General features: G+C 52.1%; 1 protein-coding gene across 1 annotated transcript; it reads right to left on the bottom strand.

Annotated features, from left to right (window-relative positions):
• Positions 1-1,383: 1,383 nt before the first annotated feature.
• On the bottom strand, positions 1,384-24,121 carry LOC148829046 (titin-like). Its single transcript, XM_088923288.1, has 8 exons — positions 24,056-24,121; positions 15,176-15,211; positions 13,724-13,966; positions 12,370-12,672; positions 9,928-10,206; positions 7,617-7,889; positions 5,949-6,062; positions 1,384-5,047 (listed from the first exon to the last, which is right to left on the bottom strand). Exons 1-8 carry the CDS (start codon positions 24,087-24,089, stop codon positions 4,686-4,688), a joined length of 1,644 nt encoding a protein of 547 aa, XP_088779414.1. The 5' UTR covers positions 24,090-24,121; the 3' UTR covers positions 1,384-4,685.

Genomic DNA, 24,121 nt, shown 5'->3' with positions numbered 1-24,121 from the left:
GTGAGGACTGCGTGCTGGGACCTGGCTTTCGAGCTGAGCTGGGGGCAGAGAGGCGTCTGGCGGATGTGACCTGACAGGTGCCACTGAGAGGAGGGAGGGTCTGGTCAAAAACTAGCCATCGTGCCGCGTCTGGAAAAGTCCTTGTCCAGTTCCTGATGTGTAACCCAGCGGTCACTTCTGAAGTATTCCCAGAGGGTGACCGGGGGGTCTGCTGCTTGGATCCGGAGGGGTGCACTCTGTATGCACCTTCTGCAGTGTTCTCTGGGAAATGGCCTTTTCCAGAACACAGTCAAACCCCCTTCAAAGCTGCGCTGAGCTGCACTCGGGCGTCTTGCACCTTCCGCACACCTGTTTGGCCCCACAGGAGGCTGTCTGGGCTGGCGAGGAACAGGTGTGGTTCGGAAGTGAAGTTTGGATCGGCCAGATCCAGTTGTGGTCCCGGACTCCTCCCAGGAACGGGATGGGTGAGATCCTCCGATCGGGACTGGAGGTACTTCTTTTACACAGAGGGTGGTGGGGGTGGGGAACAAGCTGCTCAGCCGTGTGGTTGAAGCCGATACCCTGGCTTCTCTCCAGACCCAGCTGGGTGAGCTCCAGTCAGGACAGGAGGGGCGTCTTTACACAGACGGTGGCGGGAGTGGGGAACAAGCTGCCCAGGTGTGTTGTTGAAGCCGATACCCTGGCTTCTCTCCAGACAGGTGAGATCCTCCAGTCAGGGACAGGAGGGGCGTCTTTACACAGAGGGTGGTGGGGGTGGGGAACAAGCTGCCCAGCCCTGTGGTTGAAGCCGATATCCTGGCTTCTCTCCAGACACAGCTGGATGAGCTCCTCCAGTCAGGACAGGAGGCTCTTCTGTACACAGAGGGTGCTGGAGGTGGGGAACAAGCTGTCCAGTCAGTGTGTCTGTATTAACCCCTCTCTCTCTCTCAGTGCAGTGTTAATGTACTGGAGTGTCCAGTCAGTGTGTCTGTATTAATCCCTCTCTCTCTCTCAGTGCAGTGTTAATGTACTGGAGTGTCCAGTCAGTGTGTCTGTATTAACCCCCCTCTCTCTCTCAGTGCAGTGTTAATGTACTGGAGTGTCCAGTCAGTGTGTCTGTATTAACCCCTCTCTCTCTCAGTGCAGTGTTAATGTACTGGAGTGTCCAGTCAGTGTGTCTGTATTAACCCCTCTCTCTCTCAGTGCAGTGTTAATGTACTGGAGTGTCCAGTCAGTGTGTCTGTATTAACCCCTCTCTCTCTCTCAGTGCAGTGTTAATGTGCTGGAGTGTCCAGTCAGTGTGTGTGTATTAACCCCTCTCTCTCTCAGTGCAGTGTTAATGTACTGGAGTATCCAGTCAGTGCTCTACTGTACATTAATTAACCAAATATCATTTTAGACACATTTTATTGGAATACAGTTTATTGATCATTTTTATTGCTAAGGTTGCACCAGCATAGAACAAAATATACAAATATTAACAACTATATGATATGCTGTAATATTCATAATTAGGCTGTAGGCTTGTGTAAGGTGTAAAATTAGAAAAATATATAAAATATTGAATCGATTTTATTTTCTCTTCTCTTCCCTGTTGTATGCCTGTTTCAGAATTCCTTTTTCACCACCTTGACATGAAATATTTAAAAAAAAATTACACATAGATGCGGTTTTGTAAATGTAGCAATCTAAAAGCCTTATTGACATTTTAGTATTTTTGTACACTTTGACTGCAACTGATAAAACATATTTTCAACCAACCAGATTCATTATAACTGCTTTCTAAATATAGGAATTGTGATTTTATTTAAAAATGACAAAGTTTGTAATAACTAATCCAGCTCCCATTCCATCCTGGAGAGTCTCAGACTGCTCTGTCAGTGTCAGTGGAGTCTGATTATAATCCCAGTTCATAACTAATCCAGCTCCCAGTCCAGTCAGTCCAGTCCAGCCTGGAGAGTCTCAGACTGCTCTGTCAGTGTCAGTGGAGTCTGATTATAATCCCAGTTCATAACTAATCCAGCTCCCCGTCCAGTCAGTCCAGCCTGGAGAGTCTCAGACTGCTCTGTCAGTGTCAGTGGAGTCTGATTATAATCCCAGTGAATCACTAATCCAGCTCCCAGTCCAGTCAGTCCAGTCCAGCCTGGAGAGCCTCAGACTGCTCTGTCAGTGTCAGTGGAGTCTGATTATAATCCCAGTGAATCACTAATCCAGCTCCCAGTCCAGTCAGTCCAGTCCAGCCTGGAGAGTCTCAGACTGCTCTGTCAGTGTCAGTGGGAGTTTGATTATAATCCCAGTTCCTAACTAATCCAGCTCCCAGTCCAGTCAGTGCAGTCCTGTAAAGTTAATTCAGAAAAGACTGGAATGGCTCACATGTCTTCTGTGAATCTGGTTGTTTGATAAAACATGGAACACTTTTTATTTCTGCATTGAAGAAGAGGAAGAACTACAGAATTACAATATTTGAAGCTTCTGGCAGTGCACAGTTAGATGTAATGAAATGCTTATGAAAGAAACATCAGTCATGTGAAAGATAAATAAAAAACATCACCCTCAGATCTTTACCGTCTCTCTCTCTTCAGCGAGCCTCAATCCATCTCTCTTTAGTATTGTAACATGCTGTAAAACTGTACATGCCACTGTCTCCTGCTTTCCTGTGTGTGTTATTGAGAGATTCTCTGTGACCTCACTCACACTGTGTCTCCTGTCCTGCTGTGTGTGTTTATTACTGAGGGAGTCTCTGTGATCTCCTCTCTCTCTCTCGCTGTGTCTCCTGTCCTCTTGTGTGTTTATCGCTGAGGGATTCTCTGTGATCTCCTCTCTCTCTCTCACTGTGTCTCCTGTCCTGTTGTGTGTGTTTATTACTGAGGGATTCTCTGTGATCTCCTCTCTCTCACTGTGTCTCCTGTCCTGTTGTGTGTGTTTATCACTGAGGGGTTCTCTGTGATCTCCTCTCTCTCACTGTGTCTCCTGTCCTCTTGTGTGTGTTTATCACTGAGGGATTCTCTGTGATCTCCTCTCTCTCTCTCACTGTGTCTCCTGTCCTGTTGTGTGTGTTTATTACTGAGGGATTCTCTGTGATCTCCTCTCTCTCTCACTGTGTCTCCTGTCCTGTTGTGTGTGTTTATTACTGAGGGATTCTCTGTGATCTCCTCTCTCTCACTGTGTCTCCTGTCCTGTTGTGTGTGTTTATCACTGAGGGGTTCTCTGTGATCTCCTCTCTCTCACTGTGTCTCCTGTCTTGTTGTGTGTGTTTATCACTGAGGGGTTCTCTGTGATCTCCTCTCTCTCACTGTGTCTCCTGTCCTGTTGTGTGTGTTTATCACTGAGGGGTTCTCTGTGATCTCCATTCTCTCACCGTGTCTTCTGTCCTGTTGTGTGTGTTTATTACTGAGGGATTCTCTGTGATCTCCTCTCTCTCTCTCACTGTGTCTCCTGTCCTGTTGTGTGTGTTTATCACTGAGGGAGTCTCTGTGATCTCCTCTCTCTCACTGTGTCTCCTGTCCTGTTGTGTGTGTTTATCACTGAGGGGTTCTCTGTGATCTCCTCTCTCTCACTGTGTCTCCTGTCCTGTTGTGTGTGTTTATTACTGAGGGAGTCTCTGTGATCTCCTCTCTCTCTCTCACTGTGTCTCCTGTCCTGTTTTGTGTGTTTATCACTGAGGGGTTCTCTGTGATCTCCTCTCTCTCACTGTGTCTCCTGTCCTGTTGTGTGTGTTTATCACTCAGTTTTTTCTTTGTTCTCTCTGCAGTTTAGAAGACGCTGGCCCAATGAATATACTGTACAGGGATGCATAAATGTTTTTAAAAATTAAATACTAAACTTTAAATTAATAAATAATGCTTCAACACCATAAAAGTGTTTCACACATTTATGGGGGGAAGGTGCTGAATTGGTCCGGATCTGTTCCTGTGCAGAAACGTTGGCGTTGTGGTCTTGACGTGAGCCTTGCGTTTTCTATTGATTGGTGCCGAGTCTGGGGTTTCAGTTTCTAGTTTGAAAGAAAGGACGGGCTTTTCTCTGCTACTGTCACTCTTCCAGTCACCCCAGTCCTGGGTCTTTCCATCTACTTATGTCAATTATTATGTCTATGTATATCATATAATAGACGTCCGTTATATACTGTATCTATATATCAATTTATACTCAAGGGGAGGGCAGCTCCGGTCCCGGAAGTCGGATTCCTGCAGATCTCAGATCCCCCTGATACATACCAGGAAAACACAGCTGATTGGACGTCTGATCCACTTACTGGGATCAATGATGTCATTAAGGTATGAGGCCGGAACGAAAACCAGGACCGGATCAGGACTGGCTACCCTGGATGTGGACCCTGTTGCAGAGAGTCCATGTCAGGGAGGGTCCCAGCCCCCGGTCTGTTCTGGTTTCTGATCCTGCTGTGTGTGTGTGTGTGTGTGTGTGTGTGTGTGTGTGTGTGTGTGTGTGTGTGTGTGTCCTGTGATGGACTGACCCTGGTGTGTGTGTGTGTGTGTGTGTCCTGTGATGGACTGGCCCTGGTGTGAGTGTGTGTGTCCTGCTGTAAATTGCCACTTGGAAGGGGGGCGTGGCCTATCTGTGATTGGCAGCGACAGACCACGCCCTCCCCGTGGTCATGTGACCCTCCAGTCAGCGCAACAGTGCTCCTCTCTGGCCCCTCCCCCCCCGCCCCCCCGTTCCCTCCCTCTCCCGTTCCCTTGCTCCCTCCCTCACTCCTTCTTCGCTTCCTGTTTCAGGGTCTCGTACTCTCTCTCCCCTGGTCTGCCCTGGAGCAGAGGCTCGTATCCCCCCTCTCTCTCCTTCTTCCCCCCCTCTCGCTCTCCCTCTCCGCCCTTCTGCTGCAGCGTCTCGTACTCCCCCTCCTTCTGCCCCTTGGCCTTCCTCAAGGCCTCGTATCCCCCCTCTCTCTCCTTCTTCCCTCCCTCCCCCTCCCCCTCCCCCTCTTTGGCCAGGCCGATGGTCTCGTACTCCCCCTCCTTCTTCCGGGACTCCTCCAGGGTCTGGTACTTGCCCTCCTCGGGGCTGGACTTCACCGCGGCCAGGGGCACATCCTGGTAAACAGGCTCCGGGGCTGGGGGAGGGAGGGAGGGAGAGGGGGTTGAGGCGGCCCAAGAAGCGTCTTAGAGAACGCTCCCCCTGGAACCAATGCGGTTGGTTGCGTTTGTTTCCGGGGGGTGCTCAAATCGGTGTTGCGCAGAGAGGAAGTAGGAAGTGGAAGGAGGAAGTCGTTCGAGTAGGTAGGCTGCCGTGGAACGTGTGAAAGAGAAGAAAAGAAACACAACGTTTCGGCTGCGGAGTCTTCTTCAGGTGTGACGCTGCCGAAATGAGTTTCTTTTCTTCTCGTTTCAGCATTGGAATAAACCTGTACTTGCTCCTCCGCGGTGGAAGGGGGAGTTTGTTCAAGTGTTGACCAGCATGACCCCAGACTAGTAGTGAAGTGTCGTGAAGGAGGAGGGAGAGAGAGGACACAGGGTGGACACAGCACACTGACCACACAGCACAGCTCTGTGAGTGAGAGAGGACACAGGATGGACACAGCACACTGACCCCACAGCACAGCTCTGTGACTGAGAGAGGACACAGCACACTGACCACACAGCACAGCTCTGTGAGTGAGAGAGGACACAGCACACTGACCCCACAGCACAGCTCTGTGAGTGAGAGAGGACACAGCACACTGACCACACAGCACAGCTCTGTGACTGAGAGAGGACACAGCAAACTGACCACACAGCACAGCTCTGTGACTGAGAGAGGACACAGCACACTGACCACACAGCACAGCTTTGTGACTGAGAGAGGACACAGCACACTGACCACACAGCACAGCTCTGTGAGTGAGAGAGAGGAACACAGTGAGAAAGAGAGAGACAGTACAGGGAGAGAGACAGTACAGAGAGTGAGAGAGACAGGGAGAGAGAGACAGTACGGAGAGAGACAGTCACGATGACGGTGAAGAAGCTGGTACTCACTGCGTCTCCTCCTGAGGACGACAAAGACGATGATGGCAACCCCAATGAGGATGAGCACCACCACCACCATGATCAGCACAGAACTCGCCCCCCCGTCTCCACCACTGGCAGACTCTGCAGACACAGGGTGGGCATGTGCTTTCACAGTACAGGAGACCACACCACACTGCACTGTCTTAAACACGCTGTAGTGCAGTAGTGCACATATACTGGAATCTTTATAGGGCAATACGACAAAACTACATTCACTGCACAGTGCTTTCTAAAGGGTGCTACTGTGTACTACACTGTACTGTAATAATACTGTAGTATAACACTGTAATACTGAAACAGCACAGTGATTTCTAAAGGGTGCTACTGTACTGTAATAATACTGTAGTATAACACTGTAATACTGAAACAGCACAGTGATTTCTAAAGGGTGCTACACTGTACTGTAATAATACTGTAGTATAACACTGTAATACTGAAACAGCACAATGATTTCTAAAGGGTGCTACTGTGTACTACACTGTACTGTAATAATACTGTAGTATAACACTGTAATACTGAAACAGCACAATGATTTCTAAAGGGTGATACTGTGTACTACACTGTACTGTAATAATACTGTAGTATAACACTGTAATACTGAAACAGCACAGTGATTTCTAAAGGGTGCTACACTGTACTGTAATAATACTGTAGTATAAGACTGTAATACTGAAACAGCACAGTGATTTCTAAAGGGTGCTACACTGTACTGTAATAATACTGTAGTATAACACTGTAATACTGAAACAGCACAATGATTTCTAAAGTGTGCTACTGTGTACTACACTGTACTGTAATAATACTGTAGTATAACACTGTAATACTGAAACAGCACAGTGATTTCTAAAGGGTGATACTGTGTACTACACTGTACTGTAATAATACTGTAGTATAAGACTGTAATACTGAAACAGCACAGTGATTTCTAAAGGGTGCTACTGTACTGTAATAATACTGTAGTATAACACTGTAATACTGAAACAGCACAGTGATTTCTAAAGGGTGCTACTGTACTGTAATAATACTGTAGTATAACACTGTAATACTGAAACAGCACAATGATTTCTAAAGGGTGCTACACTGTACTGTAATAATACTGTAGTATAACACTGTAATACTGAAACAGCACAGTGATTTCTAAAGGGTGCTACACTGTACTGTAATAATACTGTAGTATAACACTGTAATACTGAAACAGCACAATGATTTCTAAAGGGTGCTACTGTACTGTAATAATACTGTAGTATAACACTGTAATACTGAAACAGCACAATGATTTCTAAAGGGTGCTACTGTACTGTAATAATACTGTAGTATAAGACTGTAATACTGAAACAGCACAGTGATTTCTAAAGGGTGCTACTGTACTGTAATAATACTGTAGTATAACACTGTAATACTGAAACAGCACAGTGATTTCTAAAGGGTGCTACTGTACTTGCTATAAGACTATAACATAGAAATATATTGAGTCAGCACAGTGATTTCTAAGGGGTTTACTACACTGTACTGTTCCAATACTGCAGTACCATGCTACTCTAGTGTAACGGGTTAGTAACAGTCATGTCTCAGGTCTGATCTTCTCTTCGTTCTCACCCCAGGGTCCCACGCCTCCGACCGCTCACCGCCACTCACCTACGGTCAAGCTGTGGCTGAAGGCCGAAGCGCCGTCCTCCCACAGTGCCATGCAGCGGTAGGAGTGGGTCTCGGCTTCGCTGCTCATGGCCCACGGGGCCTCAGACGGCGCCAAGTGGGGGTGTCTGTCCCTGTACAAGCGGTACTTGACGGCCCGGGGGCACCCAGAGCAGGAGCACGAGAGAGAGAGACTTGAGCCCTCAGACATTGAATGTGACTCTGATGCTTCCAGCGGCCTCCTGTCGAGACTCAGCACAGCTACAGGAACATCCACTGTACAGAGAGAGAGGAGATAATTAGATCATTAAGAACACTCCAGTACATCAACACTGCACTGAGAGAGAGAGGGGTTAATACACACACACTGACTGGACACTCCAGTACATTAACACTGCACTGAGAGAGAGAGAGGGGTTAATACACACACACTGACTGGACACTCCAGTACATTAACACTGCACTGAGAGAGAGAGGGGTCAATACAGACACACTGTCTGGACACTCCAGTACATTAACACTGCACTGAGAGAGAGAGGAGTTAATACAGACACACTGACTGGACACTCCAGTACATTAACACTGCACTGAGAGAGAGAGAGGTTCATACACACACACTGACTGGACACTCCAGTACATTAACACTGCACTGAGAGAGAGAGGGGTTAATACAGACACACTGACTGGACACTCCAGTACATTAACACTGCACTGAGAGAGAGAGGGGTTAATACACACACACTGACTGGACACTCCAGTACATGAACACTGCACTGAGAGAGAGAGGGGTTAATACACACACACTGACTGGACACTCCAGTACATGAACACTGCACTGAGAGAGAGAGGGGTTAATACACACACACTGACTGGACACTCCAGTACATGAACACTGCACTGAGAGAGAGAGGGGTTAATAAAGACACACTGACTGGACACTCCAGTACATCAACACTGCACTGAGAGAGAGAGGGGTTAATACAGACACACTGACTGGACACTCCAGTACATCAACACTGCACTGAGAGAGAGAGAGGGGTTAATACAGACACACTGACTGGACACTCCAGTACATGAACACTGCACTGAGAGAGAGAGGGGTTCATACACACACTGACTGGACACTCCAGTACATGAACACTGCACTGAGAGAGAGAGGGGTTAATACAGACACACTGACTGGACACTCCAGTACATTAACACTGCACTGAGAGAGAGAGGGGTTAATACAGACACACTGACTGGACACTCCAGTACATTAACACTGCACTGAGAGAGAGAGGGGTTCATACAGACACACTGACTGGACACTCCAGTACATTAACACTGCACTGAGAGAGAGAGGGGTTCATACAGACACATTGACTGGACACTCCAGTACATGAACACTGCACTGAGAGAGAGAGGGGTTAATACAGACACACTGACTGGACACTCCAGTACATTAACACTGCACTGAGAGAGAGAGGGGTTCATACACACACACTGACTGGACACTCCAGTACATGAACACTGCACTGAGAGAGAGAGGGGTTAATACAGACACACTGACTGGACACTCCAGTACATCAACACTGCACTGAGAGAGAGAGGAGTTAATACAGACACACTGACTGGACACTCCAGTACATCAACACTGCACTGAGAGAGAGAGGAGTTAATACAGACACACTGACTGGACACTCCAGTACATCAACACTGCACTGAGAGAGAGAGGGGTTAATAGAGACACACTGACTGGACACTCCAGTACATTAACACTGCACTGAGAGAGAGAGGGGTTAATACAGACACACTGACTGGACACTCCAGTACATTAACACTGGACTGAGAGAGAGAGGGGTTAATACAGACACACTGACTGGACACTCCAGTACATTAACACTGCACTGAGAGAGAGGGGTTAATACACACACACTGACTGGACACTCCAGTACATTAACACTGCACTGAGAGAGAGAGGGGTTAATACAGACACACTGACTGGACACTCCAGTACATTAACACTGCACTGAGAGAGAGAGGGGTTAATACAGACACACTGACTGGACACTCCAGTACATTAACACTGCACTGAGAGAGAGAGGGGTTAATACACACACACTGACTGGACACTCCAGTACATTAACACTGCACTGAGAGAGAGAGGGGTTAATACACACACACTGACTGGACACTCCAGTACATTAACACTGCACTGAGAGAGAGAGGGGTTAATACAGACACACTGACTGGACACTAGGGTGCATTAACAAAACAGTGGAGACAGGATTTACAGACTCTCAGCTGACGCAGCAGACATATAGAACACTACCTCCACGAACGAGTTCCTGCATCTCCGACATCACAGTGATCTCTCTTCCTCCAGTGTTGCCTTTGAACTTGTATGTGGCCTTACAGTAGTACATCCCTCCATAATCCTCCTTCTTATTCTTAATCTCCAAATTTGCAGAATTGGATTCTTGAAGTGAATTGTTATCCTTATAGAAAATCACTTTTGAGATTATGGGTCCACCCCAAACTCTGCAGACCAGAATTACACTGTTCCCCAGTGACATAGGGTCTCCGGGAGCTTCCAAGATCACCATGGTATCTAAGGAGCAAAAAAAGAGAGGGGGGTTAATACAGACACACTGACTGGACACTCCAGTACATTAACACTGCACTGAGAGAGAGAGGGGTTCATACACACACACTGACTGGACACTCCAGTACATTAACTCTGCACTGAGAGAGAGAGGGGTTAATACAGACACACTGACTGGACACTCCAGTACATTAACACTGCACTGAGAGAGAGAGGGGTTCATACACACACACTGACTGGACACTCCAGTACATGAACACTGCACTGAGAGAGAGGGGTTAATACACACACACTGACTGGACACTCCAGTACATTAACACTGCACTGAGAGAGACAATTTAATAGAGAGACACTGACTGAATACTACATTACCAATCCCTAAAGTCCAGAGATCACCAGTCCAGTCTGGGGCACACTGTACCCCTACAGTCCAGAGATCGCTCGTCCAGTCTGTACCCCTACAGTTCAGAGATCGCCGGTCCAGTCTGGGTCAAACTGTACCCCTACAGTCCAGAGATCACTTGTCCAGTCCGGGTCACACTGTACCCCTACAGTCCAGAGATCACTGGTCCAGTCTGGGTCAGTCTGTACCCCTACAGTCCAGAGATCACTGGTCCAGTCTGGGTCACACTGTACCCCTACAGTCCAGAGATCGCCGGTACAGTCTGGGTCACACTGTACCCCTACAGTCCAGAGATCACTGGTCCAGTCTGGGTCACACTGTACCCCTACAGTCCAGAGATCGCCGGTACAGTCTGGGTCAGTCTGTACCCCTACAGTCCAGAGATCACTGGTCCAGTCTGGGTCAGTCTGTACCCCTACAGTCCAGAGATCGCTTGTCCAGTCCAGGTCACACTGTACCCCTACAGTCCAGAGATCACTGGTCCAGTCTGGGTCAGTCTGTACCCCTACAGTTCAGAGATCACTGGTCCAGTCTGGGTCACACTGTACCCCTACAGTCCAGAGATCGCCGGTACAGTCTGGGTCACACTGTACCCCTACAGTCCAGAGATCGCCGGTACAGTCTGGGTCACACTGTACCCCTACAGTCCAGAGATCACCGGTACAGTCTAGGTCACACTGTACCCCTACAGTCCAGAGATCGCCGGTCCAGTCTGGGTCAGTCTGTACCCCTACAGTCCAGAGATCACTGGTCCAGTCTGGGTCACACTGTACCCCTACAGTCCAGAGATCGCTGGTCCAGTCTGGGTCATATTGTACCTCTACAGTCCAGAGATCCCCGGTCCAGTCTGGGTCACACTGTAACCCTACAGTCCAGAGATCACTGGTCCAGTCTGGGTCACATTGTACCCCTACAGTCCAGAGATCACTGGTCCAGTCTGGGTCACACTGTACCCCTACAGTCCAGAGCTCGCCGGTCCAGTCTGGGTCACACTGTAACCCTACAGCCCAGAGATCGCCGGTCCAGTCTGGGTCACACTGTACCCCTACAGTCCAGAGATCACCGGTCCAGTCTGGGTCACACTGTACCCCTACAGTCCAGAGATCACTGGTCCAGTCTGGGTCACACTGTAACCCTACAGTCCAGAGATCGCTGGTCCAGTCTGGGTCAGTCTGTACCCCGATAGTCCAGAGATCACTGGTCCAGTCTGGGTCACACTGTACCCCTACAGTCCAGAGATCGCCGGTCCAGTCTGGGTCAGTCTGTACCCCTACAGTCCAGAGATCGCCGGTCCAGTCTGGGTCAGTCTGTACCCCTACAGTCCAGAGATCACTGGTCCAGTCTGGGTCACACTGTAACCCTACAGTCCAGAGATCACCGGTCCAGTCTAGGTCACACTGTATCCCTACAGTCCAGAGATCACCGGTCCAGTCTGACCAGGATCCAGGCAGCAGTGTTCATCAGCGTCTCCAGAGGTATCTCACGGAGATTCCTCCGTTTGGCTGTCGGAGCTCCTCTCCGAAATCTTCCAGCCCTGTCCTGGGATCAGTGTGAGAGCTTGTCCGCCGTCTCCAGCGGGCCGGAGCTCGTCCCTCGCGTCACGGCCCGCGAGACACCGAGGGGAGCTGCGTCTGCCCGTCGAGCGACCCGACAGCTGGCAGCTCGGCGCGGGCGAGACCGTGCCGCCGGTCGCCCTGGGACCTGAAACACGGACGCGCTCGGCGGACACGGACAGCGACGGGAGAGCCGAGCCTCGCGTGCTTCACCTGTCGACTTGATGACGACGGCGTTGCTCCGAAGTTTTCTATCTTTGTGCTCACACCAGTAGGTGGCGATGTAGTTCTTCGGCACGTTAAGGAGGGTGTACTGTAGAGAGCTGCCTGGGTGCGGCGTCGGGTCTTCGATCCGAAGCTGTCGGTCACGCCCGCTCACGTTTGACGGCTTCCTGTAAACCTTAAACACCCAGTCCCTGGAGTCTCCTCCCACCTCACACAGCATCTCCACCCGGTCGCCCACGTGCGTCACCATCCAGGAGGAGGTCAGCACCAGCTGGGCAGGGGGCCGAAAGTCTGAGAGAGAGAGAGAGAGAGAGACCCCGAGTGACATGAACACTGCACTGAGAGAGAGAGGGGTTAATACAGACACACTGACTGGACACTCCAGTACATTAACACTGCACTGAGAGAGAGAGGGGTTAATACAGACACACTGACTGGACACTCCAGTACATTAACACTGCACTGAGAGAGAGAGAGAGGGGTTAATACACACACACTGACTGGACACTCCAGTACATTAACACTGCACTGAGAGAGAGAGAGGGGTTAATACACACACACTGACTGGACACTCCAGTACATTAACACTGCACTGAGAGAGAGAGGGGTTAATACAGACACACTGACTGGACACTCCAGTACATTAACACTGCACTGAGAGAGAGAGAGAGGGGTTAATACAGACACACTGACTGGACACTCCAGTACATTAACACTGCACTGAGAGAGAGAGAGGGGTTAATACAGACACACTGACTGGACACTCCAGTACATTAACACTGCACTGAGAGAGAGGGGTTAATACACACACACTGACTGGACACTCCAGTACATTAACACTGCACTGAGAGAGAGAGGGGTTAATACAGACACACTGACTGGACACTCCAGTACATTAACACTGCACTGAGAGAGAGAGGGGTTAATACAGACACCCTGACTGGACACTCCAGTACATTAACACTGCACTGAGAGAGAGAGGGGTTAATACACACACTGACTGGACACTCCAGTACATTAACACTGCACTGAGAGAGAGGGGTTAATACAGACACACTGACTGGACACTCCAGTACATGAACACTGCACTGAGAGAGAGGGGTTCATACAGACACAGTGACTGGACACTCCAGTACATTAACACTGCACTGAGAGAGAGAGGGGTTAATACAGACACACTGACTGGACACTCCAGTACATTAACACTGCACTGAGAGAGAGAGGGGTTAATACAGACACACTGACTGGACACTCCAGTACATTAACGCTGCACTGAGAGAGAGAGGGGTTAATAGAGACACACTGACTGGACACTCCAGGACATTACAGTTTTTCTCCTTACTCTTCACAGAGAGGGTATAAGGGTCACTCTGACTCCCTTTTGCCTCGCAGTTGTAGGTTCCTGTGTGCTTGTCTGAGGCAGACTTGATGTGCAGTCTCCCGTTTTCCACCTGGAAATCTGGGTCGTTTTTGACCGGTTGTGAGTTGAAGGTCCAGCGAACATCCGCAGTGTTGGCAGTGCTGAGGCACACCAGCGTGAGCTCGTCCCAGGCGTACACCACGGAGAACTTGGGGAACGGCTGGACTGAGACACGGGAGACAGGAGGGTCAGGGGGCGCTGGGAGAGAGGGCGCCACCTGCTGGCCAGAGCGCTGCCGCCGCCCGGCTCTTCTCTGGAGCCCTCCCCGCCTGCCCTGGGGCAGGACAGGCACCGCGGGCGGCAGGGTGTCGCAGCGGTCAGTACTGGGGCCCTGGGGTGCTGTGTGGGGGGAGTTTGCATGTTCTTCCCGCGTTTCTGTGGTGTGAGTGTGTTTGTGTGTGTCCTGTGCTGGACTGGTCCTGGTGTGAGTGTGTGTGTGTCCTGTGATGGACTGCCCCTGGTGTGAGTGTGTGTGTGTCCTGTGATGGACTGGTCCTGGTGTGAGTGTGTGTGTCCTGTGATGAACTGTCCCTGGTGTGAGTGTGTGTGTGTGAGACAGTGACATTAAGAGTGAGACAGGTTGTGTGTGAGACAGTAACATTAAGAGTGAGACAGGTTGAGTGTAAAATAGTGACACTGAGAAAGAGACAGTAACATTAAGAGTGAGACAGGTTGTGTGAGAAAGTCACACTGAGAGAGACAGGTTTTGTGTGTGAGAAAGTGACATTAAGAGTGAGACAGTTGCGTGTGAGACAGTGACATTAAGAGTGAGACAGGTTGTGTGTGAATAAGTGACATTAAGAGTGAGACAGGTTGTGTGAGAAAGTGACATTAAGAGTGAGACAGGTTGCGTGTGAGACAGTGAAATTAAGAGTGAGACAGGTTGTGTGTGAGACAGTGACACTGAGAGTGAGATAGGTCGTGTGTGAATAAGTGACATTAAGAGTGAGACAGGTTGTGTGAGACAGTAACATTAAGAGTGAGACAGGTTGTGTGTGAGACAGTGACATTAAGAGTGAGACAGGTTGTGTGACGTAGTGACACTGAGAGTGAGACAGGTTGTATGTGAGACAGTGACACTGAGAGTGAGACAGGTTGCGTGTGAGACAGTGACATTAAGAGTAAGACAGGTTGCGTGTGAGACAGTGACATTAAGAGTGAGACAGGTTGTGTGACGTAGTGACACTGAGAGTGAGACAGGTTGTATGTGAGACAGTGACACTGAGAGTGAGACAGGTTGCGTGTGAGACAGTGACATTAAGAGTGAGACAGGTTGTGTGAGACAGTGACACTGAGAGTGAGACAGGTTGTATGTGAGACAGTGACACTGAGAGTGAGATAGGGACATTGAGAGAGAGACGGGGTGTTCAGTACCTGTGGGTTTCTGACAGCTGACACCGGTCACAAGGCCTGGAAGGGAGAAAGAGAGGACGATCAGGGGACGTCAGGGTCCTGCCTGCCTGTCAGCGCCTCTGTCCCTCAGTGTCTGCGAGTCCTTGCTGCGCGGGGACGAGTCTGTCCCAGAGCCTGCCTGGTCACGGTCTCCTCTCCTTGCGGTATCCCTCAGCACAGCTCCTGTCCCTGGGTGGGGGTGTTCTCTGTGTCCCCGGTCGTGTCCAGCTCCAGACTTATTAAATATTTCACACTCCGTCCTTCAGTTCCCAACTTCCCTCGTGTCTTTGTGGATTGTTTTACTGCACAGCGTCTTGAGATGATGGACCTTGAAAGGCGCCTTATAAATACGGGCTAGACAGAGTTTCTGATGTGGTAAAATGCAGGACAGCACAGTACAGCCCTGTGAGATCAGGGTAAAAGACAGTACAGCGCAGTAAAGCCCAGTGAGATCAGGGTAAAACACAGTACAGTGTACTGGCTGTAGCTGCAGTATTAATTTCTGTATTTCTGAGCTCCTGGCCCCTCTTTTCACACTCGTGTGTGCGTGTGCGTGTGCATGTGTGTGTGTGCATGTGTGCGTGTGTCCTGTGATGGACTGGCCCTGGTGTGTGTGTGTGTGTGTGTGTGTGTGTGTGTGTGTGTGTGTGTGTGTGTGTGGCCAGAGTCCTACGTGCTGATCTGTGTGTGTGTGTGTGTGTCCTGTGATGGACTGGCCCTGTGTGTGTGTGTGTGTGTGTGTGTGTGTGCGTGCGTGCGTGCGTGCGTGCGTGCGTGCGTGCGTGTGTGTGTGTCCTGTGATGGACTGGCCCTGGTGTGTGTGTGTGTGTGTGTGTGTGTGTGTGTGTGTGTGTGTGTGTGTGTAAGTGTGTGTGTGCGCGTGCGTGCATGCGTGCGTGTGTCCTGTGATGGACTGGCCCTGGTGTGTGTGTGTGTGTGTGTGTGTGTGTGTGTGTGTGTGTGTGTGCGTGTGTGTGCGTGTGTGTGTAAGTGTGCGTGTGTGTGTGTCCTGTGATGGACTGGCCATGGTGTGTCTGTGTGTGTGTGTGTGTGTGTGTGTGTGTGTGTGTGTGTGTGTGTGTGTGTGTGTGGCCAGAGTCCTACGTGCTGATCTGCCGACCTGCTGAGAGCCCGGGACCGCACTCCTTATCCCAGCAGAACCCCTCTCCGAGCTCCGAGCTCCGAGCTCCGGCTGCTGCTCGGGGAGGGACAGGGCGTTTCCTTCAACCCCAATCACCCCCCCACCTCCCCCCCGCCCGCCCGCGCCCGCCCGCGCCCGCGCCGGGTGCTCATCGCGTGCGGCCCGCTCGCTGGCGCGGTGATGACTGCGAAACCACTTACAGCTCGTGTTCTCAGGCGAGAGAGATGAGTCACCCACTGCTGTCCCTCTGCTCAGCTTTAACCACAACTGCCCTGTTCCGGTGCTGCTCTCCTGTCTCCAAACCACACAGCCTTGCTAACTAGCAGCAAGAGTCACCAGGGCCCTGGTCACACTTTTATGTTACTACAATCTGTATTCAGAGAACGTGCAAACTCCACACAGACAGCAGCCCGGGGCCCCAGTGCTGTGAGGCTGCAGTGCTCACCACTGTGCCGCTGGGCTGCCAGCTGGTGCTCTGCAGAGCTCGGCAATGCTGCTGGTTAACACCCACAGCGTGACTGATAACCCAGCCCATGACCCTTCCTGTGCTGTTAACACACAAGTTATAAACGACGCCTTCACTGTGTTCTCTCTCGGAAACGAACCGAGTGCTAGGCCAGCAGAGCTCTGTCTTCTGGACTCACTGTTTCGCTGTCGTGATCAAGTGCTTTCTTAGACACCCCGTTTTCTGAAACCCTGTTTCTACTGCACTGTACTGTGTTTTACCATGATCTCACTGGACTTTACTGCACTGTACTGTGTTTTACCCTGATCTCACTGGGCTGTACCGGCTGTATTGTGTTTTACCCTGATCTCACTGGGCTTTACTGCACTGTACTGTGTTTTACCATGATCTCACTGGACTTTACTAGACTGTACTGTGTTTTACCCTGATCTCACTGGGATGTACCGGCTGTATTGTGTTTTACCCTGATCTCACTGCGCTGTACTGTGTTTTACCCTGATCTCACTGGGCTTTATTGCACTGTACTGTGTTTTACCCTGATCTCACTGGACTTTACTAGATCGTACTGTGTTTTACCCTGATCTCACTGGGCTTTACTGCACTGTACTGTGTTTTACCCTGATCTCACTGGGTTTTACTGCACTGTACTGTGTTTTACCCTGATCTCACTGGACTTTACTAGATTGTACTGTGTTTTACCCTGATCTCACTGGGATTTACTGTACTGTGTTTTACCCTGATCTCACTGGGCTTTACTTCGCTGTACTGTGTTTTACCCTGATCTCACTGGGCTTTACTGCACTGTAGTGTGTTTTACCCTGATCTCACTGGGCTGTACTGTGCTGTACTGTGTTTTACCCTGATCTCACTGGGCTTTACCGCACTGCACGGTGTTTACCCTGAGCCCAGCAGGGACAGTGGACAGTAAGAGCTGTGTGCTCTGTGAGCCGGCAGCAGTCTGTCCCAGGAGCAGAAGCAGATCAGAGAAGAGGAACTGGCCCAGCTGGCGGTCAAGCGTAGCAGGAAGCTCCTCACTGGAGCAGCATGAAAGACCCGCCCCCCCCTTCGATCTCACTGACATGGGAGGAGGAGAGGTCTGGAGGAGGAGGAGAGGGCTGGAGGAGGAGAGGGCTGGAGGGGGAGGAGAGGTCTGGAAGAGGAGAGGTCTGGAGGAGGAGGAGAGGTCTGGAGGAGGAGGAGGAGAGGGCTGGAGGAGGAGGAGAGGGCTGGAGGAGGAGGAGGAGGAGAGGGCTGGAGGAGGAGGAGAGGTCTGGAGGAGGAGGAGAGGACTGGAGGAGGAGAGGGCTGGAAGAGGAGGAGGAGAGGGCTGGAGGAGGAGAGGGCTGGAGGGGGAGGAGAGGTCTGGAGGAGGAGAGGTCTGGAGGAGGAGGAGAGGTCTGGAGGAGGAGAGGGCTGGAGGGGGAGGAGAGGTCTGGAAGAGGAGAGGTCTGGAGGAGGAGGAGAGGTCTGGAGGAGGAGGAGGAGAGGGCTGGAGGAGGAGGAGAGGGCTGGAGGAGGAGGAGGAGAGGGCTGGAGGAGGAGGAGAGGTCTGCAGGAGGAGGAGAGGACTGGAGGAGGAGAGGGCTGGAAGAGGAGAGGGCTGGAAGAGGAGGAGGAGAGGACTGGAGGAGGAGAGGGCTGGAGGAGGAGAGGGCTGGAGGGGGAGGAGAGGTCTGGAGGAGGAGAGGGCTGGAGGAGGAGAGGGCTGGAGGGGGAGGAGAGGTCTGGAGGAGGAGAGGGCTGGAGGGGGAGGAGAGGTCTGGAAGAGGAGAGGTCTGGAGGAGGAGGAGAGGTCTGGAGGAGGAGGAGAGGGCTGGAGGAGGAGGAGGAGAGGGCTGGAGGAGGAGGAGAGGTCTGGAGGAGGAGGAGAGGACTGGAGGAGGAGAGGGCTGGAAGAGGAGGAGGAGAGGACTGGAGGAGGAGAGGGCTGGAAGAGGAGGAGGAGAGGACTGGAGGAGGAGAGGGCCGGAGGAGGAGGAGAGGGCTGGAGAAGGGGAGGTCTGGAGGAGGAGGAGAGGGCTGGAGGAGGAGGAGGAGAGGGCTGGAGGAGGAGGAGAGGGCTGGAGGAGGAGAGGGCTGGAGGAGGAGGAGAGGTCTGGAGGAGGAGAGGTCTGGAGGAGGAGGAGAGGGCTGGAGGAGGAGGAGAGGTCTGGAGGAGGAGAGGGCTGGAGGAGGAGGAGAGGGCTGGAGAAGGGGAGGTCTGGAGGAGGAGGAGAGGTCTGGAGGAGGAGAGGGCTGGAGGGGGAGGAGAGGTCCGGAGGAGGAGAGGACTGGAGGAGGAGAGGTCTGGAGGGGGAGGAGAGGTCCGGAGGACGAGAGGGCTGGAGGGGGAGGAGAGGGCTGGAGAAGGGGAGGTTTGGAGGAGGAGGAGAGGTCTGGAGGAGGAGAGGGCTGGAGGAGGAGAGGGCTGGAGGAGGAGAGGTCTGGAGGAGGAGGAGAGGGCTGGAGAAGGGGAGGTCTGGTGGAGGAGGAGAGGGCTGGAGGAGGAGGAGGAGAGGGCTGGAGGAGGAGGAGGAGAGGGCTGGAGGAGGAGGAGAGGGCTGGAGAAGGGGAGGTCTGGAGGAGGAGGAGGAGAGGACTGGAGGAGGAGAGGTCTGGAGGAGGAGGAGGAGGAGGAGAGGGCTGGAGAAGGGGAGGTTTGGAGGAGGAGAGGTCTGGAGGGTGAGGAGAGGTCTGGAGGAGGAGAGGTCTTGAGGGGGAGGAGAGGTCTTGAGGGGGAGGAGAGGACTGGAGGAGGAGGAGAGGTCTGGAGGAGGAGGAGGAGAGGTCTGGAGGAGGAGGAGAGGGCTGGAGGAGGAGAGGGCTGGAGAAGGGGAGGTTTGGAGGAGGAGGAGAGGGCTGGAGGAGGAGAGGACTGGAGGGGGAGGAGAGGGCCAGAGGAGGAGGAGGAGAGGGCTGGAGAAGGGGAGGGCTGGAGGAGGAGGAGAGGTCCGGAGGAGGAGAGGGCTGGAGGAGGAGGAGAGGGCTGGAGGAGGGGGAGAGGTCCGGAGGAGGAGGAGAGGTCTGGGGGAGGAGAGGGCTGGAGGGGGAGGAGAGGTCCGGAGGAGGAGAGGACTGGAGGAGGAGAGGTCTGGAGGAGGAGAGGTCTGGAGGGGGAGGAGAGGTCCGGAGGACGAGAGGGCTGGAGGGGGAGGAGAGGGCTGGAGAAGGGGAGGTTTGGAGGAGGAGGAGAGGTCTGGAGGGGGAGGAGAGGGCTGGAGGAGGAGAGGTCTGGAGGAGGAGGAGAGGACTGGAGGAGGAGGAGGAGAGGGCTGGAGGAGGAGAGGGCTGGAGGAGGAGGAGAGGGCTGGAGGAGGAGAGGGCTGGAGGAGGAGGAGAGGCCCGGAGGAGGAGAGGTCTGGAGGGGGAGGAGAGGTCTGGAGGAGGAGGAGAGGTCCGGAGGAGGAGAGGCTGCGGTGTGACCAGTTCCACGGGTCAAGGTCAGTGTGTGTCCGGTGTGACCAGTTCTAGAGGTCAGTGTGTGTCCAGCGTGCCCAGTACTGTCCGTGTGACTGAGACAGGCCCCAGTGTGTGCGTCATCTGCTCTCCTCTGCGGCGGTCCGGATCAAGGCTCTCCCTAGATCAGCCTGCGTCCCCGCCACATCCTGCAATCGCACTGACGAGGGACAGAGCACAGCAGTCCGGCCGTCCGCGAGCTCGGACCACAGCCTGCGGTCCTCCTGCCTGTCCGACGCCCTCACTGCGCCCGTTCCCCACGGCCCAGAGACCACCCTGGAGACACTGCGGAAGCAGGTATTTTCGGCCAGCACGAACACCCGAGAAAACCACCTCCCTCTCCTCGACACAGGCTCACACCAGCTCATTCTCAAGACTGATTTCTGCGTATGCATCTATATTCACATACCCGCAGGCTCTACAGGAAGGACTGCATCTACATCGTGTGATTTAGTAATAGTCTGGGTGTTCTCCAGCTCTGGGGGCAGACGACTGCCCTGATCCTTATCAGTTCAACCCATCTTAATATAGGAGGCCTTAATTAAGAAACCAAACAGTTCTGCATTTCCAAAACGAGCTCAAAAGGAGTCAACGCTGTTTCCTGTTTTAGGAGTAGGCGTGTGGCTCCCTGCTGCAGGCGTACAGAGAGCAGGTCTCCCTGCTCTTGGAGCTGGAGAGCGAGTTTCACGCGAGCGAACAGCTTCTCTCTCTGGCTGCCGTCTCTGCTAGAGTCACGCAGCCTCGAACGAGCGTGACCACTGGCTGCTGATAAGACAGTGGGAACTGAGAGTGGCCGAGACAGAAAAAAGAAAAGTCTTGTTCATTTCTGTTTTTTGGGGGGGGGGGGGGGGGGGAGGGGGGCGTTATCGCAGATAACGTGGGGCATTAACCGGCAGCATTGCCGGGGGTTGTAAAGAGAGCAGACCTGGGCTCGGTTCCTGGGGTGCTGTCTGTGTGGAGTTTGCATGTTCCACTCCCCCCCCACACCGTGTTGCTCTGCTAAACATTGACAGGGTTCTACGAACGCCCCCACTTAAAACCAGCAATGAACCCCCCTCCAGTGAGTCAGCAGGCAGACACCTCTATGCGCGTTGGCCGGATCTGTAAACAGCACATCTGAGCCGCCGGCCCCACGCTTGAACTGCGACACAACACCAGGCACGTGAAAGGAGGTGCCCACAACACCATGCGGCGTCCAGGAGGACGGCTGGGGGCGTTCGTGCCCAGTGCCCCTCCACCCCCCCTAACCCCCCCCCCCCGCTCGTGAGGAGCCCCGGAGAGACGGGACGAACGCACGCGTTCCTGTCTGACTGACCGCCGCCGGCGTCGCGTGTGCAGAGCCCGGGTGGACCGGGGTCAGGCGAGGGTGCCAGTCCACCGGCAGGTGTGCGGGAAGAGCAGGTGCTGGACCAGAGGAGCTGCTCCCAGTACAGAGCGGCCAGGGTGACTGGTTTTTTGTGCAGGAATATATTAACTTTCAGACGTTTGCTCAGCGGGAGGGCTGCCAGGCCAGTACAGGAGTGTTGCAGCCAAGCGACGCCTGTACTGCTTGCGAATACAGCAGCAGGGCTGTAATAATCCATCCCTCCGACTCCGAACGGCTGTGTCCGGTACAGGGCCACAGGGCAGCTGCAGTCTATCCCAGCAAGCAATGGGAGCAAGGCGGGGTACACGCTCAAAACACCCGCAGCGCTCTGCCCTCGAACCCCTGCACGGACAATCCGGCGCTGCTGATGGGCTCTGTGCCACAGTTGTGATCCGAGCGAAGGCACAGCGAGACGGAAACTCGGAAAAGTTCTTTCTTGCCGGTTCACTGAGTTTATACCAGCGGACTGACCGAGAGATACTGCACCTCACTGTGGTTTGTGATCATAGTGACTCACTGACTGGACACTCCAGTACACTAACACTGCACTGAGAGAGAGAGGGGTTAATACAGACACACTGACTGGACACTCCAGTACATTAACACTGCACTGAGAGAGAGAGGGGTTAATACAGACACACTGACTGGACACTCCAGTACATTAACACTGCACTGAGAGAGAGGGGTTAATACAGACACACTGACTGGACACTCCAGTACATTAACACTGCACTGAGAGAGAGAGGGGTTAATACACACACACTGACTGGACACTCCAGTACATGAACACTGCACTGAGAGAGAGAGGGGTTCATACAGACACACTGACTGGACACTCCAGTACATTAACACTGCACTGAGAGAGAGAGGGGTTCATACACACACACTGACTGGACACTCCAGTACATTAACACTGCAGTGAGAGAGAGAGGGGTTAATACACACACACTGACTGGACACTCCAGTACATTAACACTGCCCTGAGAGAGAGAGAGGGGTTAATACACACACTGACTGGACACTCCAGTACATTAACACTGCACTGAGAGAGAGAGGGGTTAATACACACACACTGACTGGACACTCCAGTACATTAACACTGCACTGAGAGAGAGGGGGGTTAATACACACACACTGACTGGACACTCCAGTACAGTAACACTGCACTGAGAGAGAGAGGGGTTAATACAGACACACTGACTGGACACTCCAGTACATTAACACTGCACTGAGAGAGAGAGGGATTAATACACACACACTGACTGGACACTCCAGTACAGTAACACTGCACTGAGAGAGAGAGGGGTTAATACAGACACACTGACTGGACACTCCAGTACATTAACACTGCACTGAGAGAGAGAGAGGGGTTAATACAGACACACTGACTGGACACTCCAGTACATTAACACTGCACTGAGAGAGAGAGAGGGGTTAATACACACACTGACTGGACACTCCAGTACATTAACACTGCACTGAGAGAGAGAGGGGTTAATACACACACACTGACTGGACACTCCAGTACATTAACACTGCACTGAGAGAGAGAGGGGTTAATACAGACACACTGACTGGACACTCCAGTACATTAACACTGCACTGAGAGAGAGAGGGGTTCATACACACACACTGACTGGACACTCCAGTACATTAACACTGCAGTGAGAGAGAGAGGGGTTAATACACACACACTGACTGGACACTCCAGTACATTAACACTGCCCTGAGAGAGAGAGAGGGGTTAATACACACACTGACTGGACACTCCAGTACATTAACACTGCACTGAGAGAGAGAGGGGTTAATACACACACACTGACTGGACACTCCAGTACATTAACACTGCACTGAGAGAGAGGGGGGTTAATACACACACACTGACTGGACACTCCAGTACAGTAACACTGCACTGAGAGAGAGAGGGGTTAATACAGACACACTGACTGGACACTCCAGTACATTAACACTGCACTGAGAGAGAGAGGGATTAATACACACACACTGACTGGACACTCCAGTACAGTAACACTGCACTGAGAGAGAGAGGGGTTAATACAGACACACTGACTGGACACTCCAGTACATTAACACTGCACTGAGAGAGAGAGAGGGGTTAATACAGACACACTGACTGGACACTCCAGTACATTAACACTGCACTGAGAGAGAGAGAGGGGTTAATACACACACTGACTGGACACTCCAGTACATTAACACTGCACTGAGAGAGAGAGGGGTTAATACACACACACTGACTGGACACTCCAGTACATTAACACTGCACTGAGAGAGAGGGGGGTTAATACACACACACTGACTGGACACTCCAGTACAGTAACACTGCACTGAGAGAGAGAGGGGTTAATACAGACACACTGACTGGACACTCCAGTACATTAACACTGCACTGAGAGAGAGAGGGGTTAATACAGACACACTGACTGGACTCACCAGCTAGGAGATATAGAGCTCCTCCAGTCTTCATGGTGAGTGATATCGAGAGAGACCGAATCAAAG

Source organism: Atractosteus spatula, chromosome 8, assembly GCF_055471065.1.
Source record: "Atractosteus spatula isolate fAtrSpa1 chromosome 8, fAtrSpa1.hap1, whole genome shotgun sequence".
In the NCBI taxonomy this organism is placed as follows: domain Eukaryota; kingdom Metazoa; phylum Chordata; class Actinopteri; order Semionotiformes; family Lepisosteidae; genus Atractosteus; species Atractosteus spatula.
The sequence above is the reverse complement of the archived record's forward strand: the minus strand, read 5'-3'. Positions and strand labels throughout refer to the sequence as shown.

What these genes read in the sequence shown, in the direction of transcription:
- LOC148829046 (XM_088923288.1), bottom strand. Translation starts at nt 24,089, where the DNA reads ATGAAGACTGGAGGAGCTCTATATCTCCTAGCTG. An exon ending in AGCTCTATATCTCCTAGCTG is followed by an intron (nt 15,212 to 24,055) that starts GTGAGTCCAGTC and finishes TCTCCCTTCCAG; the next exon opens with GCCTTGTGACCGGTGTCAGC. An exon ending in CGTCGTCATCAAGTCGACAG is followed by an intron (nt 10,207 to 12,369) that starts GTGAAGCACGCG and finishes TTTGCTCCTTAG; the next exon opens with ATACCATGGTGATCTTGGAA.